Genomic DNA, 25134 nt, shown 5'->3' with positions numbered 1-25134 from the left:
TCGGCCCTATCTCTAATTTTTCAATAAAAGAATGATAGAGTTTTTATGAAAAAATTAAAACTATAGCTGCACCACAATATATTACACAGAATAAAATCTTTTGTTCCTTTGAAGTGTACCTTGACAAGCAGTTCTACCACCTCAGTGTGAACGAGGCCAAGCACTGGTTCATTATTTACATGTGTTATGAGATCTCCAGCCTTTAGTCCTGCAGTGTGGGCCGCACTCCCTTCTTCAACATTCTAGTAGCCAAAAATAAAAATAATGATTTATTGTGTTATAACAATCAAAAGATGAAAATCTACACAGCGCCATCTCACATGCACTTACCCAAACAATATGATGGACAGTATAAACATCACTATCGCCCATGTATACTCTGATTGCTCGGAGTGTGAAACCATACTTCTTTCCTGAACTGTAGATAATTATAGGAGGCTTCGGACTTCCAGAACTTGTGGAGGAGTCTCGACTAGGTGATGAATCTCTTGATGAAGGGTCAGAAGAAAGGGAATGTGGGGAGATTGGGCTAGCCAATGGAGAAGCACCAAAAACATCTGAAATGAAAGGACACAATGAAAATAAAACTTTTAGATTGGTGGCTAACTGCTGGCTGAATACATGGGAAAACATAGTGATAACAGCCTAAAGGTTTCAATCTTACTCACAATCGGTGTCGGGTATCAGAAACATGCCTAAACATTCCGGGCTAGATTTTAACTACTGACGGTTTTCGTTCAGCTGGCCAGGAGAGAAAGCCCGCCGGACACCCGATAGACCAGACGAGAGGCCTCTGTCCATTTTGTGAGACAAACTTTGTCAGTACAGGGCCGGTCAGCTGCGGGCTGAAAACAAGTGGCCCGGGTCAGTTCACCAAATCCTGGGCCGGAGAAGGTAGGTCGTGGGTGGGCAAGGTTGGGGGGGAGGGGTCAGGGGACATCGTTCTCGGGTGGGGTTAGCTTATAATCTTCATTTCCTTTTATGAATTAGTGCTCCCAACACAGACCTTTGCGAGATGGCCATGCATATTGGAAATTTAGGATGGAGGTCAGCGTGTTCCACATGATGTTATTAATGGATGGAAAGTCATTGTGGAGTATGTTCACCTTCTTGTCCCATTTGGAGTTAAGAGATTCGTTACTTGCAAGAATCAGCACTCAAGGGGGTTTAATTTTCTCTGGCAGCACATCAGTTATTTGGTTCATGTAAAATTCTGTTGTGCGCTAGTTTAATAAAATAAATAGCTTGATGATGACATTAAAATATTCCACATAGCAATTTGATGTCCACCAATGTGTTACCAAAGTTAATTAAACATGCACTTGAATTAAATAGGCTCAGACAGTGCTTTTCAGCACGATAGATTTCCAACAGTGTGATAAGTCATTTTGTTGAGTTTAGAGTAGATTTTATATTCATGCAACCTGGGGCAGCATTGGAGGCAGTCTGAACTGGTACTGTTGCTGCAAATCATAGAGAAGGACCCACAAAACCCACCAATGATATTGAAGGTGGGAGCTGCCATTGACTGGCAGCAAGATAAGTTGACTGGAACTGATCTGGCCCAGGTAACACTTACTGGACCAATACCATGTGTGAAAATGACTGCAAAACAGTGTGAATTTCTTAATAGACAGTGTCCCTGGATGATGTTGTTTTCTTTGAGGAAGCCGAGGGGAGACCTTATTCAGGTGTATAAAATTATGAGGGGCCTAGATAGGGTGGATAGGAAGGACCTATTTCCTTAAGCAGAGAGGTCAACAACCAAGGAGCATAGATTTAAAGTAATTGGTAGGGGGTTTAGAGGGGATTTGAGGGGGAAATGTTTGCATCCAGAGGGTTGTGGGGGTCTGGAACTCACTGCCTGAAAGGGTAGTAGAAGCAGAAACCCTCACATTTAAAAAGAACCTGGATATGCACTTGAAGTGCCATAGCCTACAAGGCGATGGACCAAGAGCTGGAAAGTGGGATTAGGTTGGATAGATCTTTGTCGGCTGTCACGGACACGATGGGCCGAAATGGCCTCCTTCCGTGCTGTAAATTTCTTTGATTCTCTTCCCCCTCACAGCCCCACCCCCACCCCCACTAGATCCCAACAATATGTAGAGCCTGAACGAATGAGGAGGATCGTTGGGACTGTTTCTCCTTTCATGTCACAATTCCAAGCAGGCTTTGAATTTCAACAGCTTCACCGTTTCCATCTCCATTAGCATAGCTTGATTTATAGTTATTTCAATATACCCAGAAGCACATTAACTGCACATAGAACATTAGTCTTGCTTATTGTTTATACTGTGTATGGCTTCCTAAAATATGCAACAATTCTGTTAAAGAAAATATGCATAATCATCAACTCTTACCGCAAGCTTGCTGTTGTGATAAGTTTTTCTTTGGCTCCTAATGAAATTCTGCTACAGACTGGAGAAGTTCAAAGCTCGATAAAATGACTAATTATAGCCTCCAGTCCACAAAAAGTATGCAATAAAGATAGATTATCTACCATACGGGGGCACCTTATTTCTTTGAATTATGTAAGCATTGTTCACACATTGTAGGAGCAAATCCTAGCGTTGCTTCTGGGTAAACAAGGTGCTTAGCATGCATATGCTGTAGACTGTCAGTGCTGTGCACGGTCTCCCAAAATCTCAGGTTATTTTGAAACTCAGCTAAAAGAAACTAATACCGCTAACCCCAGAAACGCCATGTCCCTGAAAGTCCGAGGGGATGGTTGAGCACGATCCTGGTGCAAGAAGTATGCAAACATTTTTTTCGCTTTTTCAGACTGTGTCTTTCAATAACATGAGGCACAAGAGAGAAATCACAGTGCACTTTTGGAACTCAGGATACATGTGGCAGGTAGCGATGATGCGCATTACATGTATCCTGTGTGACCATTAGCAATGGGAAATATATTGCATTTTTCAGTGCTGGGAGACAGTCTGACAGCAACAACCCTGCTGGGCCCAGATTGTCCATGCCGAGCAGGACATTTGTATTTAAGTCCCTTTGTCAACGGTTGTCGCCGTATGACCCGAGCTGAATAGTATTCGCTGCTGAGCCTGTAGCTCTGTTTAATTTAATTTTTCCTTGGCTTATTCATGTATTTTGTAATAGGGACAGCGATACTTATCAGTGTTTTTTTCAGAATTTCAATGGCCTCGCCCAATGTCCAAATTATTGGGGTAAACCTGAAAACACAGACTGCACAGTTTAGAAAGAGAAAACACATCTGAAAGCAATAAAATCTAATCTAATCTACTTTGTGGATACAATAAATGCTTATCCTAATTAGATGATAAAATGTGCAATGAGATTAGCAGAGAACACAATCTTTTTATTTGCGGAGTGATTATTTGCAATAACGTTTTGTATCCTTCTGCGCATGCACGCTTGGACTCCGCCCACTTTTTTGCGCATGTGCGCTCGATCCGATCACGCATGTGCAGAGCAACATACGAGGAAGTCGGAAGTGGGGCTGAATCACGAACCGCATAGAGCTCATTGATGCTAGAGCTGGAGTTGTTCCTTGGACTTTTGGATTGTCTCCAGGACTTTTGCCTAAAATACCATTGTGATTATCTGCACAAACATTTTCACGGACTTCTGTGGGAAAGAAAACATCGGAGGTGAGAGAGAGACTGGGGGGTGAGAGAGAAAGAGTGGAGAGAGAGAGAGAGAGAGAGAGTGAGCCAGAGAGTGTGGGGGGAGAGACAGACTGGGGGGGTGGGAGTGGGGGAGAGGGAGAGAGAGAGAGAAAGAGTGAGTGGGGGCGAGAGAAGGGATGGGGAGAGGGGATCGGAGGGGAGGGAAAGAACTCAGGGAAGACAGATCACGTTCTTCCAACCCCACCCCCTTTATACCCGCACCACTTCCCCTCTCCTCCCCCTACACCGGAAAGCGTGGTGCGTGTCTGGCAAGTGACATTATTGGAGTGGATGAAATCTGGAAGTCACAACACTCACTATTCATTTCATACCCAATAAACCTGTTAACAATCCGTGACCCACACACAATGCCCTAACTATGGCGCAGCGGGGATGGGGGCAAGGTCAGGAACTTGGGCTGGGACGGGGCAGCAACTTGGGCTGGGATGTCAGGTACATGGGCTGGGATGTCAGGTACATGGGCTGGCGGGTGGATCGGTCAGGAACTTGGGCTGGAGATGGGGTCAGGAACTTGGGCTGGGGAGGGGGACAGGAACTTGGGCTGGGGAGGGGGACAGGAACTTGGGCTGGGGAGGGGGACAGGAACTTGGGCTGGGGAGGGGGACAGGAATCTGGGCTGGGGAGGGGGACAGGAATCTGGGCTGGGGAGGGGGACAGGAATCTGGGCTGGGGAGGGGGACAGGAACTTGGGCTGGGGAGGGGGACAGGAATCTGGGCTGGGGAGGGGGACAGGAATCTGGGCTGGGGAGGGGGACAGGAATCTGGGCTGGGGAGGGGGACAGGAACCTGGGCTGGGGGATGGGGCAGGAACTTGGAGGTGGGGGTGTAGTCTTAACCTGTATGAGTGAGCTCTCTCCTATCTGGAGTCGGCAATCAAATTGGCTTGAATTACACTTTGCAAAGTCACTGATTATGTAGGAAGAGCGGTTCTAATTACACATTCCAGAGAAACTGCTGGGTGTGTCTTATCCTCCAAGGGAACCAGTGAGGAATCAGATCATGTGATCAAATGGACCCAATCAGAGCATTTTTCTGTTGCAAATAAACGCATTCTTTATTTGGGCTAAGGCATACATTCTGGCGCTTTATATAGCATCAGCAGCACATGCTTTTCCCAGAGCCATCCATACAGGATGAAGAGAAAATTTATTATAGGATACAACACGCTTGCAAAGAAGATAATCTCAAAACTGTTTGTGAAACATTAAACGGAACGGGATAATGCATTAATAAATTAGGATTACAGTGGATATATGGCACAAAAACAGGACATTCAGCCCAACCAGTCTATGCCAGCGTTTATGCTCCATTCGAGCCTCCTCCAGTCTTTCCTCATTTAATTCCCTTCTCCCTCATATGCTTCTCTAGCCTCCCCTTAAATGCATCTTATTTAAAGACATTTCTTTTGAATTTAATTTTAAGACAGATTTTGTTGAAATATGCTCACCTGTGTAGGATCCAACTACATTTAGGCAGTTGACTATTGCAAAGGAAGCAGTGTGCTTTACACATGCTGTTACTGAGTTCCATACCTGCTGGGATCATGAGGGAGAGAGCAGTGGCGGAGGCTGATTTCATCACTTTGCCTGTTCTTTCTTTCTCTGTACTTTCCAATCGCTGACGGGCCAGCTGTGGAACGCTGTCACTTGTCGCCTTAGAAGAAATATCTGTACTTTCTACACTGTCACTCCTGGTGTTAATCTGATCCAGATGTTCCGAAAAACTGCCAACTGTGCATAAATAAAAGCATTCAATCAGTTTCGCCCATTTCATTATACATTCCTTAAGTGCACGCTCTTATAAATATGAAAATGAAAATATTACACTAATTCCAACATCTAACAGCAAAAGCAGAAAGCCTCACCGGTCTGAAACAAATCTAAATAGCAATATTTCAAAATGAATTGAAAATCAGCTTATATTTCACTAATATGCATACTTCCACTATTTCAGTATCTACCCTTTCTCCAGATGGAATTAAAATAACAATCTCAGAAAACACTAGAGGACCAGCTGCTGTGAAAATTAGATGTATGTGGGAAGAGAGAAGGCAAATGAGGTAATGTTTATGAAAAATAGAATCCTGTTACCTCTCTTGCAATGAAATGTTTCATTGATTGGAAACTGAAAGAAGCACTATTTTGACTTCCTAGCTCAATGAATTTACATAATACAGAAGCTAGCAAGCTCGGGGGAGCCTCGGGCCACACTGGGGAGACAAATCTGAATATTTAGATAACACTGCAAGTTGCAAGTAACCGCTGTAAAATTTAATCTCAAATCACAAATCGTAAGATAGAGAGTTGTACAATTTAAGATTTTCAATACCATGCTCTTTCCAGTTATTGATCAGTTTGTGTGGAGAATCATAAGAACATAAGAAATAGGAGCAGGAGTAGGCCATTTGGCCCTTCGAGCCTGCTCCGCCATTCAATAAGATCATGGCTAATCTTCTACCTCAACTCCATCATCCCGCACTATCCCCATATCCTTTGGTTCCCTTAGTATCCAGAAATCTATCGATCTCTGTCTTAAACATACTCAACGACTGAGCATTCACAGACCTCTGGGATAGAGAATTCCAAAGATTCACAACCCTCTGACTGAAGACATTTCTCATCTCAGTCCTAAATGGCCGACCCCTTATTGTGACAGTGACTCCTAGTTCTAGACGCCCCAGCCAGGTGAAACATCCTCCCTGCATCTACCTCATCAAGCCCCTTAAGGTACAGCAGTTATCATGGGCGACTTTAATCTACATATAGATTGGGCTAACCAAATTGGTAGCAATACGGTGGAGGAGGATTTTCTGGAGTATATAAGGGATGGTTTTCTAGACCAATATGTCGAGGAACCAACTGGCCATCCTAGACTGGGTGTTGTGTAATGAGAGAGGGTGAATTAGCAATCATGTGCGAGGCCCCGTGGGAAGAGTGACCATAATATGGTAGAACTCTTAAATAAGATGGAGAGTGACACAGTTAATTCAGAGACTAGCGTCCTAACTTAAAGAAAGGGAATTTCGATGGTATGAGACGTGAATTGGCTAAGACTGGCGAATGATACTTAAAGGGTTGTTGGTGGATCGGCAATGGCAGATATTTAAAGATCACATGGATGAACTTCAACCATTCAACATCCCTGTCTGGTGTAAAAAATAAAACGGGGAAGGTGGCTCAATCGTGGCTAACAAGAGAAATTAGGCACAGTGTTAAATCAAAGAAAAAGGCATATAAATTGGCCAGAAAAAGCAGTAAACCTGATGACTGGGAGAAATTTAGAATTCAGCAGAGGAGGACAAAGTGTTTAATTAGGAGGGGGAAAATAGAATATGAGAGTAACCTTGCTGGGAACATAAAAACTGACTGCAAAAGCTTCTATAGATATGTGAAGAGAAAAAGATTAGTGAAGACAAATGTAAGTCCCTTGCAGTCAGATTCAGGTGAATATATAATGGGGAACAAAGAAATGGCAGACCAGTTGAACAAATACTTTGGTTCTGTCTTCACTAAGGAAGACACAAATACCCTTCCGGAAATACTAAGGGACCGAGGATCTAGCGAGGAGGAGGAACTGAAGGAAATCCTTATTAGTCAGGAAATTGTGTTAGGGAAGTTGATGGGATTGAAGGCTGATAAATCCCCAGGGCCTGATAGTCTGCATCCCAGAGTACTTAAGGAAGTGGTCCCAGAAATAGTGGATGTATTGGTGGTCATTTTCCAACAGTCTATCTACTCTGGATCAGTTCCTATGGACTGGAGGGTAGCTAATGTAACCCCACTTTTTAAAAAAAGGAGGGAGAGAGAAAACGGAATTATAGACCAGTTAGCCCGACATCGGTTGTGGGGAAAATGTTGGAATCAATCATTAAAGATGAATAGCAGCGCATTTGGAAAGCAGTGACAGGATCGGTCCAAGCCAGCATGGATTTATGAAAGGGAAATCATGCTGGACAAAGCTTCTAGAATTTTTTGAGGATGTAACTAGTAGAGTGGACAAGGGAGAACCAGTGAATGTGGTGTATTTGGACTTTCAAAAGGCTTTTGACAAGGTCTCACACAAGAGATTAGTGTGCAAAATTAAAGCACATGGTATTGGGGGTAATGTACTGACGTGGATAGAGAACTGGAAGCAAAGAGTAGGAATAAACGGGTCCTTTTCAGAATGGCAGACAGTGACTAGTGGGGTACCGCAAGGTTCAGTGCTGGGACCCCAGCTATTTACAATATACATTAATGATTTAGACGAAGGAATTGAATGTAATATCTCCAAGTTTGCAGATGACACTAAGCTAGGTGGCAGTGTGAGCTGTGTGGAGAATGCTAAGAGGCTGCAGGGTGACTTGGACAGGTTAGGTGAGTGGGCAAATGCATGGCAGATGCAGTATAATTTAGATACATGTGAGGTTATCCACTTTGGTGGCAAAAACAGGGAGGCAGATTATCATTTGAATGGTGACAGATTAGGAAAAGGGGATGTGCAACGAGACCTGGGTGTCATGGTACATCAGTCATTGAAAGTTGGCATGCAGGTGCAGCAGGCGGTGAAGGAGGCAAATGGCATGTTGGCCTTCATAGCCAACTAGGATTTGAGTATAGGAGCAGGTAGGTCTTACTGCAGTTGTACAGGGGCTTGGTGAGGCCACACCTTGAATATTGTATTCAGGTTTGGTCTCCTAATCTGAGGAAGGACATTCTTGCTATTGAGGGAGTGCAGCGAAGGTTCACCAGACTGATTCCCAGGATGGCAAGACTGACATAACAAAGACTGGATCAACTAGGCTTATATTCACTGGAAGTTAGAAGAATGAGAGGGGATCTCATAGAAACATATAAAATTCTGACAGGATTGGACAGGTTAGATGCAGGAAGAATGTTCCCAATGTTGGGGAAGTCCAGAACCAGGGGTCACAGTCTAAGGATAAGGGGTAAGCCATTTAGGACCGAGATGAGGAGAAACTTCTTCACTCAGAGAATTGTGAACCACAGAAAGTTGTTGAGGCCATTTTGTTAGATATATTCAAAAGGGAGTTAGATGTGACCCTTATGGCTAAAGGGATCAAGGGGTATGGAGAGAAAGCAGGAATGGGGTACGAACGTTGCATGATCAGCCATGATCCGTTTATTCCTACTCTTTATTTCCTGTCTGCCAACCAGTTCTAGAAGATTTGTCAAGCATGATTTCCCTTTCATAAATCCATGCTGACTTGGATCGATCTCGTCAGTGCTTTCCAAATGCGCTGCTATTACATCTTTAATAATTGATTCCAACATTTTCCCCATTACCGATGTCAGGCTAACCGGTCTATAATTCCCTGTTTTTCTCTTTCCTTTTTTAAAAAGTGGGGTTACATTAGCTACCCTCCAATCCATAGGAACTGATCCAGAGTCTATAGAATGTTGGAAAATGACCACCAATGCATCCACTATTTCGAGGGCCACTTCCTGAAGTACTCTGGGATGCAGACTATCAGGCCCTGGAGATTTATCGGCCTTCAGTCCCATCAATTTTACTAACACAATTTCCTGACCAACAAGTGCTTCTTTCAGGTCCTCCTTCTCGCTCGACCCTCAGTCCCCTAGTATTTCCGTAAGGTTATTTATGTCTTCCTTAGTGAAGACAGAATCAAAGTATTTGTTCAACTGGTCTGCCATTTCTTTGTTCCCCATTATAAATTCACCTGATTCTGACTGTAAGGGACCTATGGTTGTCTTCACTAATCTTTTTCTCTTCACATATCAATAGAAACTTTTGCAGTCAGTTTTTATGTTGCCTGCAAGCTTACCCTCATACTCTATTTCCCCTAGTATTTCCGGAAGATTATTTGTGTCTTCCTTCGTGAAGACAGAACCAAAGTATTTGTCCAATTGGTCTGCCATTTCTTTCTTCCCCATTATAAATTCACCTGAATCCGACTGCAAGGGACTTAATCTTTTTCTCTTCACATATCTATAGAAGCTTTTGCAGTCAGTTTTTATGATCCCGGCAAGCTTCTTCTTGTACTCTATTTCCCCCTCTTACTTAAACCCTTTGTCGTCTTCTGCTGAATTCTAAATTTCTCCCAGTCCTCAGATTTGCTGCTTTTTCTGGCCAATTTATATGCCTCATCCTTGGATTTAACACTATCCTTAATTTCCCTTGTTCGCCACAGTTGAGCCACCTTCCCCTTTTTATTTTTATGCCAGACAGGGATGTACAATTGTTGAAGTTCATCCATGTGATCTTTAAATCTCTGCCATTAGCTATCCACCGTCAACCCTTTAAGTATCATTCGCCAGTCTATCCTAGCCAATTCACGTCTCATACCATGGAAGTTACCTTTCTTTAAGTTCAAGACCCTAGTCTCTGAATTAACTGTGTCACTCTCCATCTGGTACTGGACTTGCAACTGAGAGGGAGTGAGTTCAAATCCTACCGTGGCAAGTTGTGAAATTGAAGGCAATCTGTGGACTAGTACCAGCAAAATAACCATGAAAGCTGCTGGATTGGTGTGAAAATCCCACATGTCCTTCAGGGAAGGGAACCTGCCACCCACTACCTGGTCTGGTCTACGTGTGATTCTAGTCCCACTCTGTGTACGAGTCTCTTACTGCCCCACATTCTAAGAATTCTTTTAACAAAATAAATAGTACCAGAAAGAGTGGAGCTACTGATGGTGCTTGGAGTGGTTGCATCAATCTCATCCTGAGATGTTCCTATGGAAAACATCATCTTCTCCTGGTCCCTGTGAGAGTCTTCATGAGACAAAGATTCGTCATCTTCCGCGGAAATAGCAAAGCTCGGCAGCATCCCAGAACGCTGGTAACAGCTGTTGTTCTCACTACTTGACGAGTGAGATAGAGACAGGTGTTGGCTGAACACAACACAAACAATGTACAACTATGTATTACTACACAGGATTTCTGCAATGCCGGGAATAGTGTACGTAGTATTTACATTTAAAAAGACAACCACAAGAAACTATAGGGCCGAAATTGCCCTCCGCCCTAAACGGGGCGCAGGGCGGACAATCCGGGGAAATTCAGCTCTTGTTTTTGTTTGGAGTGGGGCAGAGGTGGTGTCGTCAGCGAGGTGGAAGTGCGGGCGGGTCGGAATGGCCGTCGCTCTGAGTCATCAGAGTTAAAGGGGAGGGCCACTGCGAACTTTTCAGCCAGTTTAGTGGAAAATACTTGGCCACCAAGGAGGGATTTGGCCGGACTAGCGGCCCAGTACCCTCTTTGAGGCAGTCGTGGCTCTTATATCGAAAGGGGGAATTTCGACCCCTATATCGCCTCTACCCTCTTTCTAACTGAACTTTTGTGTTCTGACTCGTACTTTAATTTGTTTAATGGATTGAGATTATACAAAAGTTTTTTCTTGAATGGTGAACTTCCAAAATTCTATGTTAGGTTACACTTTACTGCAGCCAACCTTGTAAGGAAGGTTTGTTCCTTAAGTAGTTCCCCATTCTGCAGAAATGTCAGTTTGAGCTTTCCTGCAGATGTCAGTCAGGAGGCCCCACAGCCCTGCTACTTTTTCCCCTTCAAGTATTATCCAATTCCCTTTTGAAAGTTACTACTGAATCTGCTTCCACCACCCTTTCAGGCAGTGCATTCCAGATTATAACAACTCACTGCATCCAATTACCTTGTCCTCTGGTTACCGACACTACTGTCACTGGAAACAGGTCCTCCTTATTTACTATCAAAACCATTCATGATTTTGAACATTTCTATTGAATCTCCTCTTAACCTTCTCTGTTCTAAGGAGAACAATCTTGAAAGGTTATCTCCCCAGAGGTATAGGATTTGCCTGCTTGGTATTAGACAGCACTGTTGTTAATGGGAGTACTACATGCCCGTTATCAACACCACTCCATCAATGTGCCTCTGGTTAGCAACACAATGTTACGGTGCTAATACAGCACACTGAATTGGTATTGCACATTCATTCTCCACACCCCAACAAGTAATAGTACAGGATATTCATAATGCTACTAGGAGGGCAATGAGTTGAGAAATGTACAGCAAAACAGTTACTATAGCAACAGCAGTAGATTGATTAGAAAGAGTTGCTGACAGTGTACTGGCCCCAGATCCTGACCATCGACAGTCTCATGTACTAAAATGTATCAGAGAGGCTTGCAGTTAGTGTTTCTGGCACTGCACTCAAAATACAGTGATGGCACAAATATGTTAATTAAACTAACTCAAATATAAAATCAGCAATGCTAAACCACTGAACAAAGCAGTGTTTCATCATAGCTCTTTCCAAAAAGCCTTTGGCAAAAGCATTATGATGTATTCTGTCGATTTCAATCAATTTCGAATGGTTATGAGCAGTGAGCATTGTGCACACCGTGTACATTGTCTAGGTACTTGCCTGGGGTGGCATTGCGAGAGGGCAGAATGAACACACAGCTGACACTGAAGCACCCGCTGTTGCAGTTACTGCTGATTCAAGTGCCTTCATATCGTCAGGCCCTCATTAACTCTATCACACCAGTGCCACTAACATTACCAGCACTTGTAAAAACAAAAATATTTCAAACACGCACACACACATATATCAAAAATATTCAAAGACAAATCAAATAAAACGGTATGATTTTTTTTCCTATAAAGTGACTGTTCACCACACAATTTTCTTTAAAGTTAGTATTAGTATTAGTCAGTCCCTCGTATCGAGGATGGCCTGCTGTCACACCAAAAAGGGATGAATTCACAGGTATTTCAATAAGGGACCTGACATTCTAGGTCCCAAATTACATACTGAAGGGTGGAAGAGTCAAATAACAGTGTGTCGATATTTAATGTCTCCCAGATAAGAGACTAATTGATGTCCTGTTACTGGCTGCTCCATTTTTGATCGGAGCGGAGGAGCGGTAAGTGATCAGGGCCCAGAAGAGGCGAGAGCCCGGGGTCCAGAAGAGGCCAACCCACACTGGGATCTATGGATAGTAGGAGCATATATGCACACTAGGTCCGTGCAGCAGAGCTTGGTCTCCAGTTGTCTTGGTTAATCTTTGCCACTGGATCTGTCACTTCCCCGCAAGCCCTTGATTTATCTCTGGTATCCTGAGCCATGCCTGCAGCTTCTAGAATTGAACTGCTCTCCCCCCCAGACAATAGGTGGTGTGGGGAATTGATCAGGTGACGACGTGCCCACTATAAGTTAGATGGTATAACGTTCTGATATACGTGCTGAATATTGGGGGTGGCGGGGGGGGTCATCTTCGAAATAGGATGTGCATGTGTAACTAATCCTAAGTCTTCAAACCACTTAAATCATTTCCCCATGATTATGTATTCCTCTGCCCATACTCATCTGCATCCTGAGGTTAAAAAACAATCAGGCGACATTTGGTACTTTGCATTTAATAACTGATGTTGGCAGACAGACTGTACAGCTAAAGAACTACTTGAAACGCAACAAGAAACTAAAGAGGATGGATTTTGCACTGATTGACAACACTTACATTTCAGAATCTGGAATCCAGGTAAGTGAGTCGACGTGCAGTGTGTTAGCCTTTTTTAGTTTCCCGCCTGTATTGCCCTTCTCCCCTCGAATCTTTTCAGCATAGCTTTTCTCATCAACATGTGATATTCGGTCCATGCTTTTGTAAACCTTGAGAGGAAGATATTTTGACTGGTATACATTTTGTCAATTTAAATACTTTAGAAAACATATCCATACTGAATAATGCAGTTTGAAAACACAGTGGAGGCTGGTGAGAACAGAGATACTTGATCACCTGGACCTTTTGATGAAGCAAATCCTAAAAGTGTCAATTCAGGTTAACTAGATTTGTAACCAAATTCTCAAATAAACCACCAAAATAGTGCACCTAAAACACTCTGACCTATGAGTCAATGGGCATGGTTTAGATTGTTTCGAGTCACTGAATGAGAACACATTTGTTTACCAAACATCCAGTTGAAAACAGCAGTTATGCAATTGGATTGTCTGTAATGGAAACAAAAAAAAAGATGGCTTGTAAGTGGCCAGAAAGGATAGAACCCCTCCTCCATGTTTCAGGCCTTGTGCCATCATCCCACTTGAGATAGGCCACGATGTCCGCGTAAACATCAGCAGGACAAGACAGGAGCAGCAACGTTTGGGCGTGTGGAAGTTTATTGACGGTGGAGGATATGACCAAGGCATATGAGGGTTTCAGCGGCAAATGGGCTGAGGCGAGGGTGGAGATGGGAGATGTTACGGAGGTGAAAGTGTGTGGTCTGTGTGATGGAGAATATGTGAGCTTGGAAACTCAATGTTGAACAGTTCCAAACAGTCTGGTTAAGCTAAGGCAAGAGCCAAGGAGGGGAATGGAGTCAGTGGTGAAGGTACTGAGTTTGTGATTCGATCCAAAGATGATGGGGCCAAAATTCAGCCTCCCGATAAGACCCGTTACCGCTGGAAAGCAGCGGACACACGGTGGTGTCATATGGCCGCTGATTCCTTGCCGAATGATCGCCGCTCACGAAATTCTCCCCGGTGGTTTTCCCGGCGGTCCCCACTTCCACCCCGCTGCTGCCGAACCCTCCTAAGAGCATCATTAACGAGTACACCACTGATCTCCCACCCCGCAAGCAAAGTTCACCAAAAAGAAACCTTGCGGCTACTATGTGGTGCCCCCGACAGTATTTTCTGTTGGTGCACTGTGTTTGCAGTGTGTGTGTAAAATGGCGGTGCGGCTGGCATTAAAGGGGAGGGCACACTGCCACAGCTGCCATCTTATTTTTTTTTTGTCGGCCGACTGCCAGGTCAGCTCGACAATTCCGCCCCGGGTTTCGGCCAGGCTGCCTTTCTTGGGTGCCAGGCCGCTGGCCCAGCCGACACTCTCCCTGGTGGCCCAGTGGATCTAACTAAAATAATTGCAGAGCTCGCAGCGGCTCTCCCCTTTAAGTGAAGGGGAGAGACATGGTGATGCACCAGCGTGATGACATCACCAGCGCTACGCTGATGACCAACAGCGGCGGACACACAGCCCACCTCCACTATGACCGACTTACGCCCCGCTCGAAAAAAAGACAAAGAGCTGAATTTCGCGCAAGAGGCCACAGCATCTACCGCGGCAGTGAAAACACAGGAAAAACGGTAGATGCGGCCCGGTTCCGACAGGGGTGAATTTCAGCCCCGATTGCTTTGGTCTAGTCCAAGTTTTAAATGGAGAAGTTATAGCTTATCCAAGAGTGGATGGCAGACAAATGGTTTGATAGCACAGAAGCAGTGGCGGAGTCGAGAAAGGTCGTGGAGAGCTGGGTGCCACTGACACACAAGTGGATGCGGAACCCTTGTCTGCAGATGATGTTGCCAAAGGGCAGCAAGTCGATGCAGAAGTGGGCGGTGACCCCCCACCAAGAACAGTATTTAAAAATATGTATTAACAATGCAGAAATGTGCCATTTGATTGTACTCACTTTGCTAAATCGATGGGAGCATGATGAAAACTGTCTTATTTCCAAATTAAAATCCTCCTCATTCATCTCATCCTCTTCCTCAGTTTCCATATGATGGTATCTCTCAGACCGGGCTAAATGCAGTTAGAGAATATAGATTAAGTTTTGCTCTTCAAAAAGAAAAATCAAACATGACACAAAGTACGAGACAACAGCAAAGAAATACATACTTGCATTTATATAAGATCACATCGTGTCTTTCAAACATTTCAAACTGCCTGACATACAATTATTTTGCAATGCAGTGACTGTAAGTAGGCAAGATTTGACACAATAGGAGTTGTTTAAATTCTGCCTGCCTGGCGGCCAATTATAATCAGCCTTTAGACTCACCCACCAACGTCCCGCTCCCTTCCCCCAATTTTCAACTTTAATTTGCTCTTCTGAGCAAGCAGCAAGAAAACCTGTCTGAAACCGGTGGGGTCTTACTTAAAAAATGCAGAACTGGTTCCAACATTAGGGCCTAACTACAACTTTATCTGGTGGCCTAAGAGGGGAAGCAGTTGCGGCTATCCTGCCAGGTGCAGCTAGCGGGAAGAGGAGGCAGGTCTAGACCAGGCCCAAAGAGGCCAATTGTTTTCTTAACAAAAAGTTTGCCGTGAAAGTTTAGGCCTCACCTGTTCCTCCGCCTTCTCGATCACAAGACCCTCCCGAAACCCCCTCCCCTTCGATTATCTAAGTGTTGGGGACCATTCCTTCGGTCCCAGCCAGCAGCCTCCTGTTGTCCAACGTCCCACTCCCATCTGCTGGCCAGCTGACGATTCCTGCCGGCTTCATGCAGACAGCTGACTGGGGGCATGCGGACCAAGTCCCAGGAGTTGCAATCTCCTGGCCTATCGCTGCTGAGCTCAGAGGGAGGTTGATTCTCACCTCGGCCTCCAGCTGCCTGATTTCCATTCCGAATTCAAACTGGGACTGATGTGCTTTGGTTTGATCAATACTGGAAATCTAGAAGTATCAAGTCCTTTATCATAATGCACGGCATGAGATCTGAAGTGCAGATTGCAGAAATAATCCACGTTCAGTCCGTATGTGGTATTAAGTAGAGAAAAACTACTGCGTTGTATAATGAAATCAGATGTTCTGATTGATGCACAGTTTGATAATAAAAGAGGAATCTTCGAAAATATGGAAATTAGGCAAGCTGCAACATCTTACCCAGGAAGTTCGTGGTGATCTTATCGCAAAATAACATTTTAGTGCTTCTAACACTTACTGTCAAAATAGCTTGTGTCATCCTCCGACTCCAGCTGAGGAATAAATTCTGCTTTCTGCCTCAACAGTCCATTCCAGTCTAAGCCATGGAAAAAGTTGTGCTGTTTTACCTCATAAGCACCACCTGATGGAGCAAGAGGGTGGGGAAGAAAAAGGAAGTCCAAGTTAGGGAAACGTCTTCGGTTTAAAAATATTTCAAATTAAAGTAGGTAATATAGAAAAACTACTGATGTGTTGCATCTATGTTTGAATTCACCAAAATCAGGCGTCATACAATCTTATCCCATAGCTATAGCCGCTAAATTAAAGTTAAGAACCTAAGAATTAGGAGCAGGAGTAGGCCATACGGCCCCTCGAGCCTGCTCTGCCATTCAATAAAATCATGGTTGATCTTAGATCTCAACTCTGCTTTCCCGCCCGATCTCCATATCCCTTGATTCCCCTAGAATCCAAAAATCTATCTATCTCAGCCTGAATTTACGCAATGATTCAGCATCCACATCCATTTGGCGTAGAAAATTCCAAAAATTCATAACCTTTTGGTGAGGAAATTCCTCCTCATCTCAGTCTTAAATGGCCAATCCCTTATCCTGAGTCTATGCCCCCTAGTTATAGGCTCTCCAACAGGGGAAACAATCTCTCAGAATCTACCGTCAGTACCCCTCAGAATCTTGTATGTTTCAATGAGATCACCTCTCATTCTTCTAAACTCCAGAGTATAGGCCCAATTTACTGACTCTCTCCTCATAGGACAATCCTCTCATACCCAGAATTGATCTAGTGAACCATCGTTGCATTGCCTCAAAGGCAAGTATATCCTTTCTCAGATAAGGAGACCAAAACTGCATAGTTCTCCAGGTGTGATCTCACCAAAGCCCTGTACAATTGTAGCAAGGTGAGACAACAACTTGCATTTATATAATCCTTTTAATACAGAAAACTGTCTGTCCCAAGATGCTTCAGAGAATTGGGATCAGATGAAATGGGATTGCAAGGCAAACAAGGAGATATTAGGGTGACTAATTTGTTTTTCTTTTTACAATCAGCACATTACTCATACTTTATTATAAAATCTGTCTGTACACTACTTCTATTGTAAGGTTGTTCAAGACAATGGTGAGTCCATAGAATATTGTGTGTAGTTGTGGGTGCCCCATTATAGAAAGGACATTAAAGCAACAAAGACCAGCAGAGATTCACTCGAATGATTTGAGGTACTCGGGCTGCATCTACCAGAGCAGGTTTTTTAAATTATGAAAGATATTCGTAAGATGAATAGGGAATGGCTTTTTCTGGTGGTTAAGGAGTCAGTGGTGCGGAGGGGGGGTGGGGGGGGAGAAGGATGTCAACCATTTATAATTGTCACCAAAAGAGAGGAGAGAATTTAGGAGAAATCTCTTTACTCTGGAGATTGTTAGAGCAGTCACAGGGAGTAGTTGAGGCATCTTTTAAGGGAAAATTGGCTAACCATTTGTAACAGAGGAAAATACAGGACTGTGGGGAGAGAGCAGGGCAGTGGGACTAGTTTTGGAATACTGTAGCAAAGAGCCAACACTGTCACAATGGGTTGATTGGCCTCTTTCTGTACTGCAAGCCGCTATTGCTCTATGGTTCGACTGCTATGCTAAGCTGGTAATGAGCATTCCCTGAAGCTTGGCTACCTTTTCAATGACCCAAAGACTGATGCCGAAAAAGAGGAAACATACAAAAGATGAAAATCTTTTTACTTGTACTCATTCATGGTTCAGATGAACGCATATTAATATTGCAATGTTACTCTGTCCATGTATCTACAGGATGAATGACCAGAATAAGAGAAAATGATCCAAATGTGTTTTTTCAGTCATACTTGCACTTACCATACTCTTATTAAATAGAAAATGTGTCTACTAAGGGAACAATCTTGCTTTAGTTTAATATTAGATTCTGTACCCAGCAACATGCTGCAATACTTGGTATGTAGTTTATTAACATATGAAAGTAAATAAAGCGTGTGATTCTAGAGAAATTCATGGAGAAATGCCCTGGCACTGTACTCTACATTTTTTTTGGTAAATCTCTCGCTTCAAGCTTTAATCAAAACAATGCAGTTTCCTCTAGTTGGCATTAAATCCCATTGATGAGTTAATAAAATAAATGGACCAGTTTAGTGCAACAGGAGGAACATCTCCGATTACATGGCCACAAACTCCTCTGAACTGAACAGAACAGCACCATTCGAAGGCATGAATTAATTAGTTCTACCTCAGTCATTCAGGGTATCTGTGCAAAGCACCAGGGAGTGTTTAGAACTTCCCCAGCAGCAGACACAAACATTTGAATTTGGTAGAAATTGGGCTTTTACTGTTCCACGTGAGCATCAGCTCGTAATATAGCAAGTACCTTTAAGGTGAGAGTTCTGCAATTCAGCTCAACTGAAAACAAAATGTCTTTGAGGAATAGCTTAGCTTTGATTTTGTAGAGTGAACAAATTAAATAGCTCAGTGCAACCAGGCCAAGGGACGTTCTATGGTTTAGTCAAATGTGAAGTCGCCCGCGTGTGGTAATGAAGAATTTGTTTTATTAAATAGCCAATATTTGGTTTGCATGACAAAGAACACCAAGCCATTAAACAGAATAGATTATCAATAGAATGATTATCACATTATAAAGCGCTTTCGGATTCAGCGATTTTCAGAGTAATGTGCTAATTGAGGAGCATTAATAATGCAAATAGCTTCTACCGGTACCTGTCCCCAGTCTCTCCAATGGGTTCTGCCTGAGCAGCATAGTGATGAGGTCCTGAGCACCTGATGCAGGAGCTTCATCCCCTTCAGGCCAGTTTATCTCATCTAAGAAAGCAGAAAAACACAAAATAACTGAATTAGAATTACAAAATAAACTTGGGTGCATTGCTAAATTTCACCAGAAATTTCCAGACTATGAAGGGTCTAAATTGCAGCCTATGAGCCTCTTGCAGCACCTGAGCCTTGGCAGTCAAGCTCTCAAAATAATTAATTACATTTCTACGTCTTAGTCACTGGTTTGTCTGTTTGAAATTTGTGGCCGTGAAGATTTAAAATGGCTGTTGTTAGTGCTGTTGCCACATTGGTGGATATAATCCAAAATAAGAACACCAAGATCTGTTGGCATCGGCGACCTGAGATATGTGCAAAATCATGTGATACTTACTTCAACTTTATATTTGACCCCTATAGCACACAACTACGGTACCCATTTGGACAAAAATGTTGGGAGTTCTGCAATATGGGCAAGATGTCAGACACCGTGCAGCATGTCACGAGCACTTGAAGCGACTTCTATTAAATTTTAGGCAATCTATCTGAGAGAGACCATTCGGATGGCTAGTGTGAGAAAAAGGAAAATTTCTAACTGTGAGCACTAAAGCACGTTGTTGGAGTCAGATAGTAAAGTTTATCTCGCATTTAACTCACAAGAAGGAACTGGTGGGAACGGATATCCTTCGCTTTCACGAGCATAGAAAAAACACTGAAAAACCTGACTAACTCAGGTGTTTGGAATTCGGTTGAATGTATCAGACTTCATAAGAACGTAAGAAATAGAAGCAGGAGTAGGCCATTTGACCTCTCGAGCCTGCTCCGCCATTCAATAAGATCATGGCTGATCTGATCCTCAGTTTCACTTCCCTGCCCGCTCCCCATAACTCTCGACTCCCTTATCGCTCAAGAATCAGTCTATCTCCACCTTAAATATATTCAATGAGCCAGCCTGCACAGCTCTCTACGTTGGAGAATTCCAGATTCACGACTTTCAGAGAAGAAATTCCTCCTCATTTCCGTTTCAAATGTGCGACCCCTTATTCTTGAAACTATGCCCCCTGGTTCTAGATTCCCCCATGAGGGAAACATCCTTTCTGCATCTACCCTGTCCAACCCCCTCAGAATCTTATACGTATCATTAAGATCACCTCTCAGTCTTCTAAACCCCAAGGAGCATAGGCCCAACCTGCTCAACCTTTCTTCATAAGACAATCCCTTCATCTCAGGAATCAACCTCGTGAACTTTCCCTGAACTGCCTCCAAAATAAGGAGACCAAAACTGTACGCAGTACTTTTCACTTGCGAGCAGGGTGGCAGTGCTGAAAGGACTTGGGGCTCAATTTTCCCCAAAGCATTTTTTTTGGGCGTCCTTGAAGCGTTACGCCCGATTTTTTGGGGCCTAAGTACGCCAGAAAAAAATGTTCCAAGTTTCCCCGTTGGATTTCTTCATTTTGGCGTGGCGTAACCCGACCTTTAGTTTTGGGAGTGGAGCCTTGATCTGCGCCAAAAAGATCGGGCTGCCATGGTAACCAGGCACACAGAAACATAGAAAATAGGTGCAGCAGACCATTCGGCCCTTCAAGCCTGCACCACCATTCAATAAGATCATGGCTGATCATTCACCTCATTACCTCTTTCCTGCTTTCTATCCATACCCCTTGATCCCTTTAGCCATCAGGGCCATATCTAACTCCCTCTTGAATATATCTAATGAACCGGCATCAACAACTCTCTGTGGTAGAGAATTCCACAGGTTAACAACTCTCTGAGTGAAGAAGTTTCTCCTCATCTCGGTCCTAAATGGCTTACCCCCTATCCTTAGACTGTGACCCCTGGTTCCGGACTTCCACAACATCGGGAACATTCTTCCTGCATCTAACCTGTCAGAATTTTATATGTTTCTATGAGATCTCCTCTCATTCTTCTAAACTCCAGTGAATAAAGGCCCAGTCGATCCAGATATGAGGAGAGACATACATCAGTCCCGCCATCCTGGGAATCAGTCTGGTGAACCTTCGCTGCACTCCCTCAATTGCAAGAACGTCCTTCCTCAGATTAGGAGACCAAAGCCTCACCAAGGCCCTGTACAATTGCATTAAGACCTCCCTGCTTCTATACTCAAATCCCCTAGCTATGAAGGCCAACATGCTATTTGCCTTCTTCACCGCCTGCTGTATCTGCATGCCAACTTTCAATGACTGATGTACCATGACACTCAGGTCTCGTTGCACCTCCTCTTTTCCTAATCTGCCTCCATTCAGATAATATTCTGCCTTCATGTTTTTGCCACCAAAGTGGATAACCTCACATTTATCCACAGTATATTGCATCTGCCATGTATTTGCCCACTCACCTAACCTGTCCAAGTCACCCTGTAGCCTCTTAGCATCCTCCTCACAGCTCACACCGCCATCCAGCTTAGTGTCATCTGCAAACTTGGAGATACAACACTCAATTCCTTCATCTAAATCATTACTGTATCTAGTAAAGAGCTGGGGTCCCAGCACTGAGTCCTGCGGCACTCCACTAGTCACTGCCTGCCATTCTGAAAAGGATCCGTTTATCCCGACTCTCTGCTTCCTGTCTGCCAACCAGTTCTCTATCCACGTCAGTACATTACCCCCAATACCATGTGCTTTAATTTTGCACACTAATCTCTTGTGTGGGACCTTGTCAAAAGCCTTTTGAAAGTCCAAATACACCACATTCACAGGTTCTCCCTTGTCCACTCTACTAATTACATCCTCAAAAAATTCTAGAAGATTTGTCAAGCATGATTTCCCTTTCATAAATCCATGCTGACTTAGACCGATCCGGTCACTGCTTTCTAAATGCGCTGCTATTTCATCTTTAGTAATTGATTCCAACATTTTCCCCACTACTGATGTCAGGCTAACCGGTCTATAATTACCTGTTTTCTCTCTCCTTCCTTTTTTAAAAAGTGGTGTTACATTAGCTACCCTCCAGTCCATAGGAACTGATCCAGAGTTGATAGACTGTTGGAAAATGATCACCTATGCATCCACTATTTCTAGGGCCACTTACTTAAGTACTCTGGGATGCAGACTATCAGGCCCTGGGGATTTATCGGCCTTCAACCCCATCAATTTTCCCAATACAATTTCCTGACTAATAAGGATTTCCTTCAGTTCCTCCTTCACCCTCGGTCCCCTAGTATTTCCGGAAGGTTATTTGTGTTTTCCTTCATGAAGACAGAACCAAAGTATTTGTTCAATTGGTTTGCCATTTCTTTGTTCCCATTATATATTCACCTGATTCTGACTGCAAGGGACCTACATTTGTCTTCACTAATCTTTTTCTCTTCACATATCTATAGAAGCTTTTGCAGTCAGTTTTTATGTTCCCAGCAAGCTTCCTCTCACACTCTATTTTCCCTCTCCTAATGAAACCCTTTGTCCTCCACCGCTGAATTCTAAATTTCTCCCAGTCCTCAGGTTTGCTGCTTTTTCTGGCCAATTTATATGCCTCTTCCTTTGATTTAACACCATCCCTAATTTCCCTTGTTAGCCACGGCTGAGCCACCTTCCCAGTTTTATTTTTATTCCAGACAGAGAAGTACAATTGCTGAAGTTCATCCATGTGATCTTTAAACGTTTGTCATTGCCTATCCACCATCAACCCTTTAAGTATCATTTGCCAGTCTATTCTAGCCAATTCACGTCTCATACCATCGAAGTTACCTTTCCTTAAGTTCAGGGCTCTAGTCTCTGAATTAACTGTGTCGCTCTCCATCTTAATAAAGAATTTTACCATATTATGGTCACTCTTCCCCAAGGGGCCTCGCACAACAAGATTGCTAATTAGTCCCTTCTCATTACACATCACCCAGTCCAGTCGGTTCCTCGACATATTGGTCTAGAAAACCACCCCTAATGCACTGCAGGAAATCCTCCTCCACCGTATTGCTACCAGTTTGATTAGCCCAATCTATATGTAGATTAAAGTCGCCCATGATAACTGCTGTACCTTTATTGCACGCATCCCTAATTTCTTGTTTGATGCTGTCCCCAACCTCACTACTACTGTTTGGTCGTCTGTACACAACTCCCACTAGCGTTTTCTGCCCTTTGGTATTCCGCAGCTCTACCCATACAGATTCCACATCATCCAAGCTAATGTCCTTCTATTGCGTTCATTTCCTCTTTAACCAGCAACGCTACCCCACCTCCTTCTCCTTTCTGTCTATTCTTCAATGTGAGCTGAGGCTGCAAAGTGAAGCGTACAGCCAGCTCCCAACACATTAAAAGAATTGAAAGACACATAGCAGCAACTTATCTCCAGCCCCGGCCGAAGGTCTTGCCAGTCCGGTCATATTGTCGGTCCCTAGATATCTTCACTTTCTCTCTCTCTCTCGTGCGCGTGCGTGTAAACCGGGGACTGAGAATGGAACTGGACCAGGAGAATGGTACAACCTTCAGGCGGGGTTGGAGGTAAGTTGCTGCTATATGTTTTTCAATTATTTCAGTGTGTCCAGGCATCTGCTGCGCCGATTTACTTAACTCTAGGGAAGGTTTTTCTGCAGGATCACATACGCTGGCCTAAGCACAACTGGAGTAACTCTCAGCTGGCCAAACTTCCCTAATTGGCGTAGGTGGCTGGTTACGCCCCCTTTGGCTGAAAAAAAAACTGACCTAAAAAAAATCGTAACTGAGTGACACTGGTGCAAATTGATAGATTGGAAAACCACAGTTTCCCCAAAGTCAAAAAGTGCAGCCTGCTCCAAATAAATGGCACAAATCACTGGAGAAAATCGAGCCCAAAGAGTGGGACACTTATTGTTATTTGTTCAGAACTTTGTACATGAAGCTGTCGACATGATGCTGAACAATACCAAGCTCTGCACATTTAATGAATCATTTAAACAAATATTAACACTAATTACAAAATAGCTAGCAGATGCACCCAATTACAATGCCATCATAAACGGTAGTGAGCAAAGGCTTAGAGATACTTTCTAAACACAAATGAACTATAAATCAGAGGTTATAATTTAATTGGATTCCAGTAACCAAAAAAAGTGAAATTAGTGATTGCTAAATGTTTTTTTGTGGACCTAATTTGCAATTCTATTAACAATCTCTCAAGGCTATAGGATGCCACATATTTTAGAAAGAAATTTATTCTGGTTTGTTTAGCCAGCAGGATGCTCTATAAATGTAATTACATCGTGTGGAAATGATACATGAATATGCAAATGATCCATTGGGCACCCACAGCCATTCACAATGCTCTTAATTAATCACTCAATTCACGCAGCCTGGCTCACACTCTGCACATGACAAAACAAGATGGAATGGACTTGACTGGTGTCTCTCTCTGGACAGCTGTAGTATTACAGTAACTGCAATCGTCTGGCTCGGAACCAGACGTCTGAGAGTTCAGAATCCCTAAACAAAGACAATATTCTCACATATTTAAATGCAAAACACTGCGGATGTTGGAAATCTGAAATAGAAATAGAAAATGCTGGAGATACTCAGTAGGTCAGGGAGCATCGGTGGAGAGAGAAACAAAGTTAACGGTTGAGGTCGATGACCTTTCATCAGAGTTCTGGCGAAAGGACAGTGACCTGAAACGTTAACCCAGTTTCTCTCTCCAAGGAAGCCCAAGTATTTCTAGCATTTTCGGTTTTTACTCTCAGGTGCTCCAATTTCTTTTTATTTTACTGAAGAATTGCTCTTAAAAAGCACCATCTCTCAAAATTAACTTTTTTTGGAATATGGAAAGAAGGCAGATGCAGCAGGACAGATTCTAAAAATGCTTTGGGAAAAAGTTTAAAAAATGTTTGCCTCAAGTCATTCCTCCTGAAGATCTGGAATTTCATGCAAACAATGTCTGAGGAAGAAATCTAAAAGCCACATCAGTTCCCAGTTTAGCCAGCTGGGTGTGCAGATGCTCTATTCATAATACTTATCGGAGAGGTTCTGCAGAATACACCAGGCGTTCCAACAAGGGACAACAAAAATAATTTTTCCGAAGACTGGTTAATAACCAATGTGTAAAAAAAATCAA

General features: G+C 43.4%; 1 protein-coding gene across 11 annotated transcripts in view; it reads right to left on the bottom strand.

Annotated features, from left to right (window-relative positions):
- mast4 (microtubule associated serine/threonine kinase family member 4) overlaps window positions 1-25134 on the bottom strand; it is a 532941-nt gene that overhangs the window by 15557 nt on the left and 492250 nt on the right. For all 11 annotated transcript variants that reach the window (XM_070879482.1, XM_070879491.1, XM_070879499.1 and 8 more), the window contains 8 exons: window positions 19051-19152; window positions 16323-16445; window positions 15068-15180; window positions 13123-13271; window positions 10298-10518; window positions 5198-5395; window positions 331-557; window positions 120-242 (listed from right to left, as the gene is read on the bottom strand). In XM_070879482.1, the coding sequence (XP_070735583.1) occupies window positions 120-242; window positions 331-557; window positions 5198-5395; window positions 10298-10518; window positions 13123-13271; window positions 15068-15180; window positions 16323-16445; window positions 19051-19152 (1256 nt within the window). The remainder of the gene's footprint in view (window positions 1-119; window positions 243-330; window positions 558-5197; window positions 5396-10297; window positions 10519-13122; window positions 13272-15067; window positions 15181-16322; window positions 16446-19050; window positions 19153-25134) is intronic.

Source organism: Pristiophorus japonicus, chromosome 1, assembly GCF_044704955.1.
Source record: "Pristiophorus japonicus isolate sPriJap1 chromosome 1, sPriJap1.hap1, whole genome shotgun sequence".
Lineage (NCBI taxonomy): Eukaryota > Metazoa > Chordata > Chondrichthyes > Pristiophoridae > Pristiophorus > Pristiophorus japonicus.
Note: the sequence above shows the minus strand (reverse complement) of the source record. Positions and strands in the feature narration are given on the sequence as shown.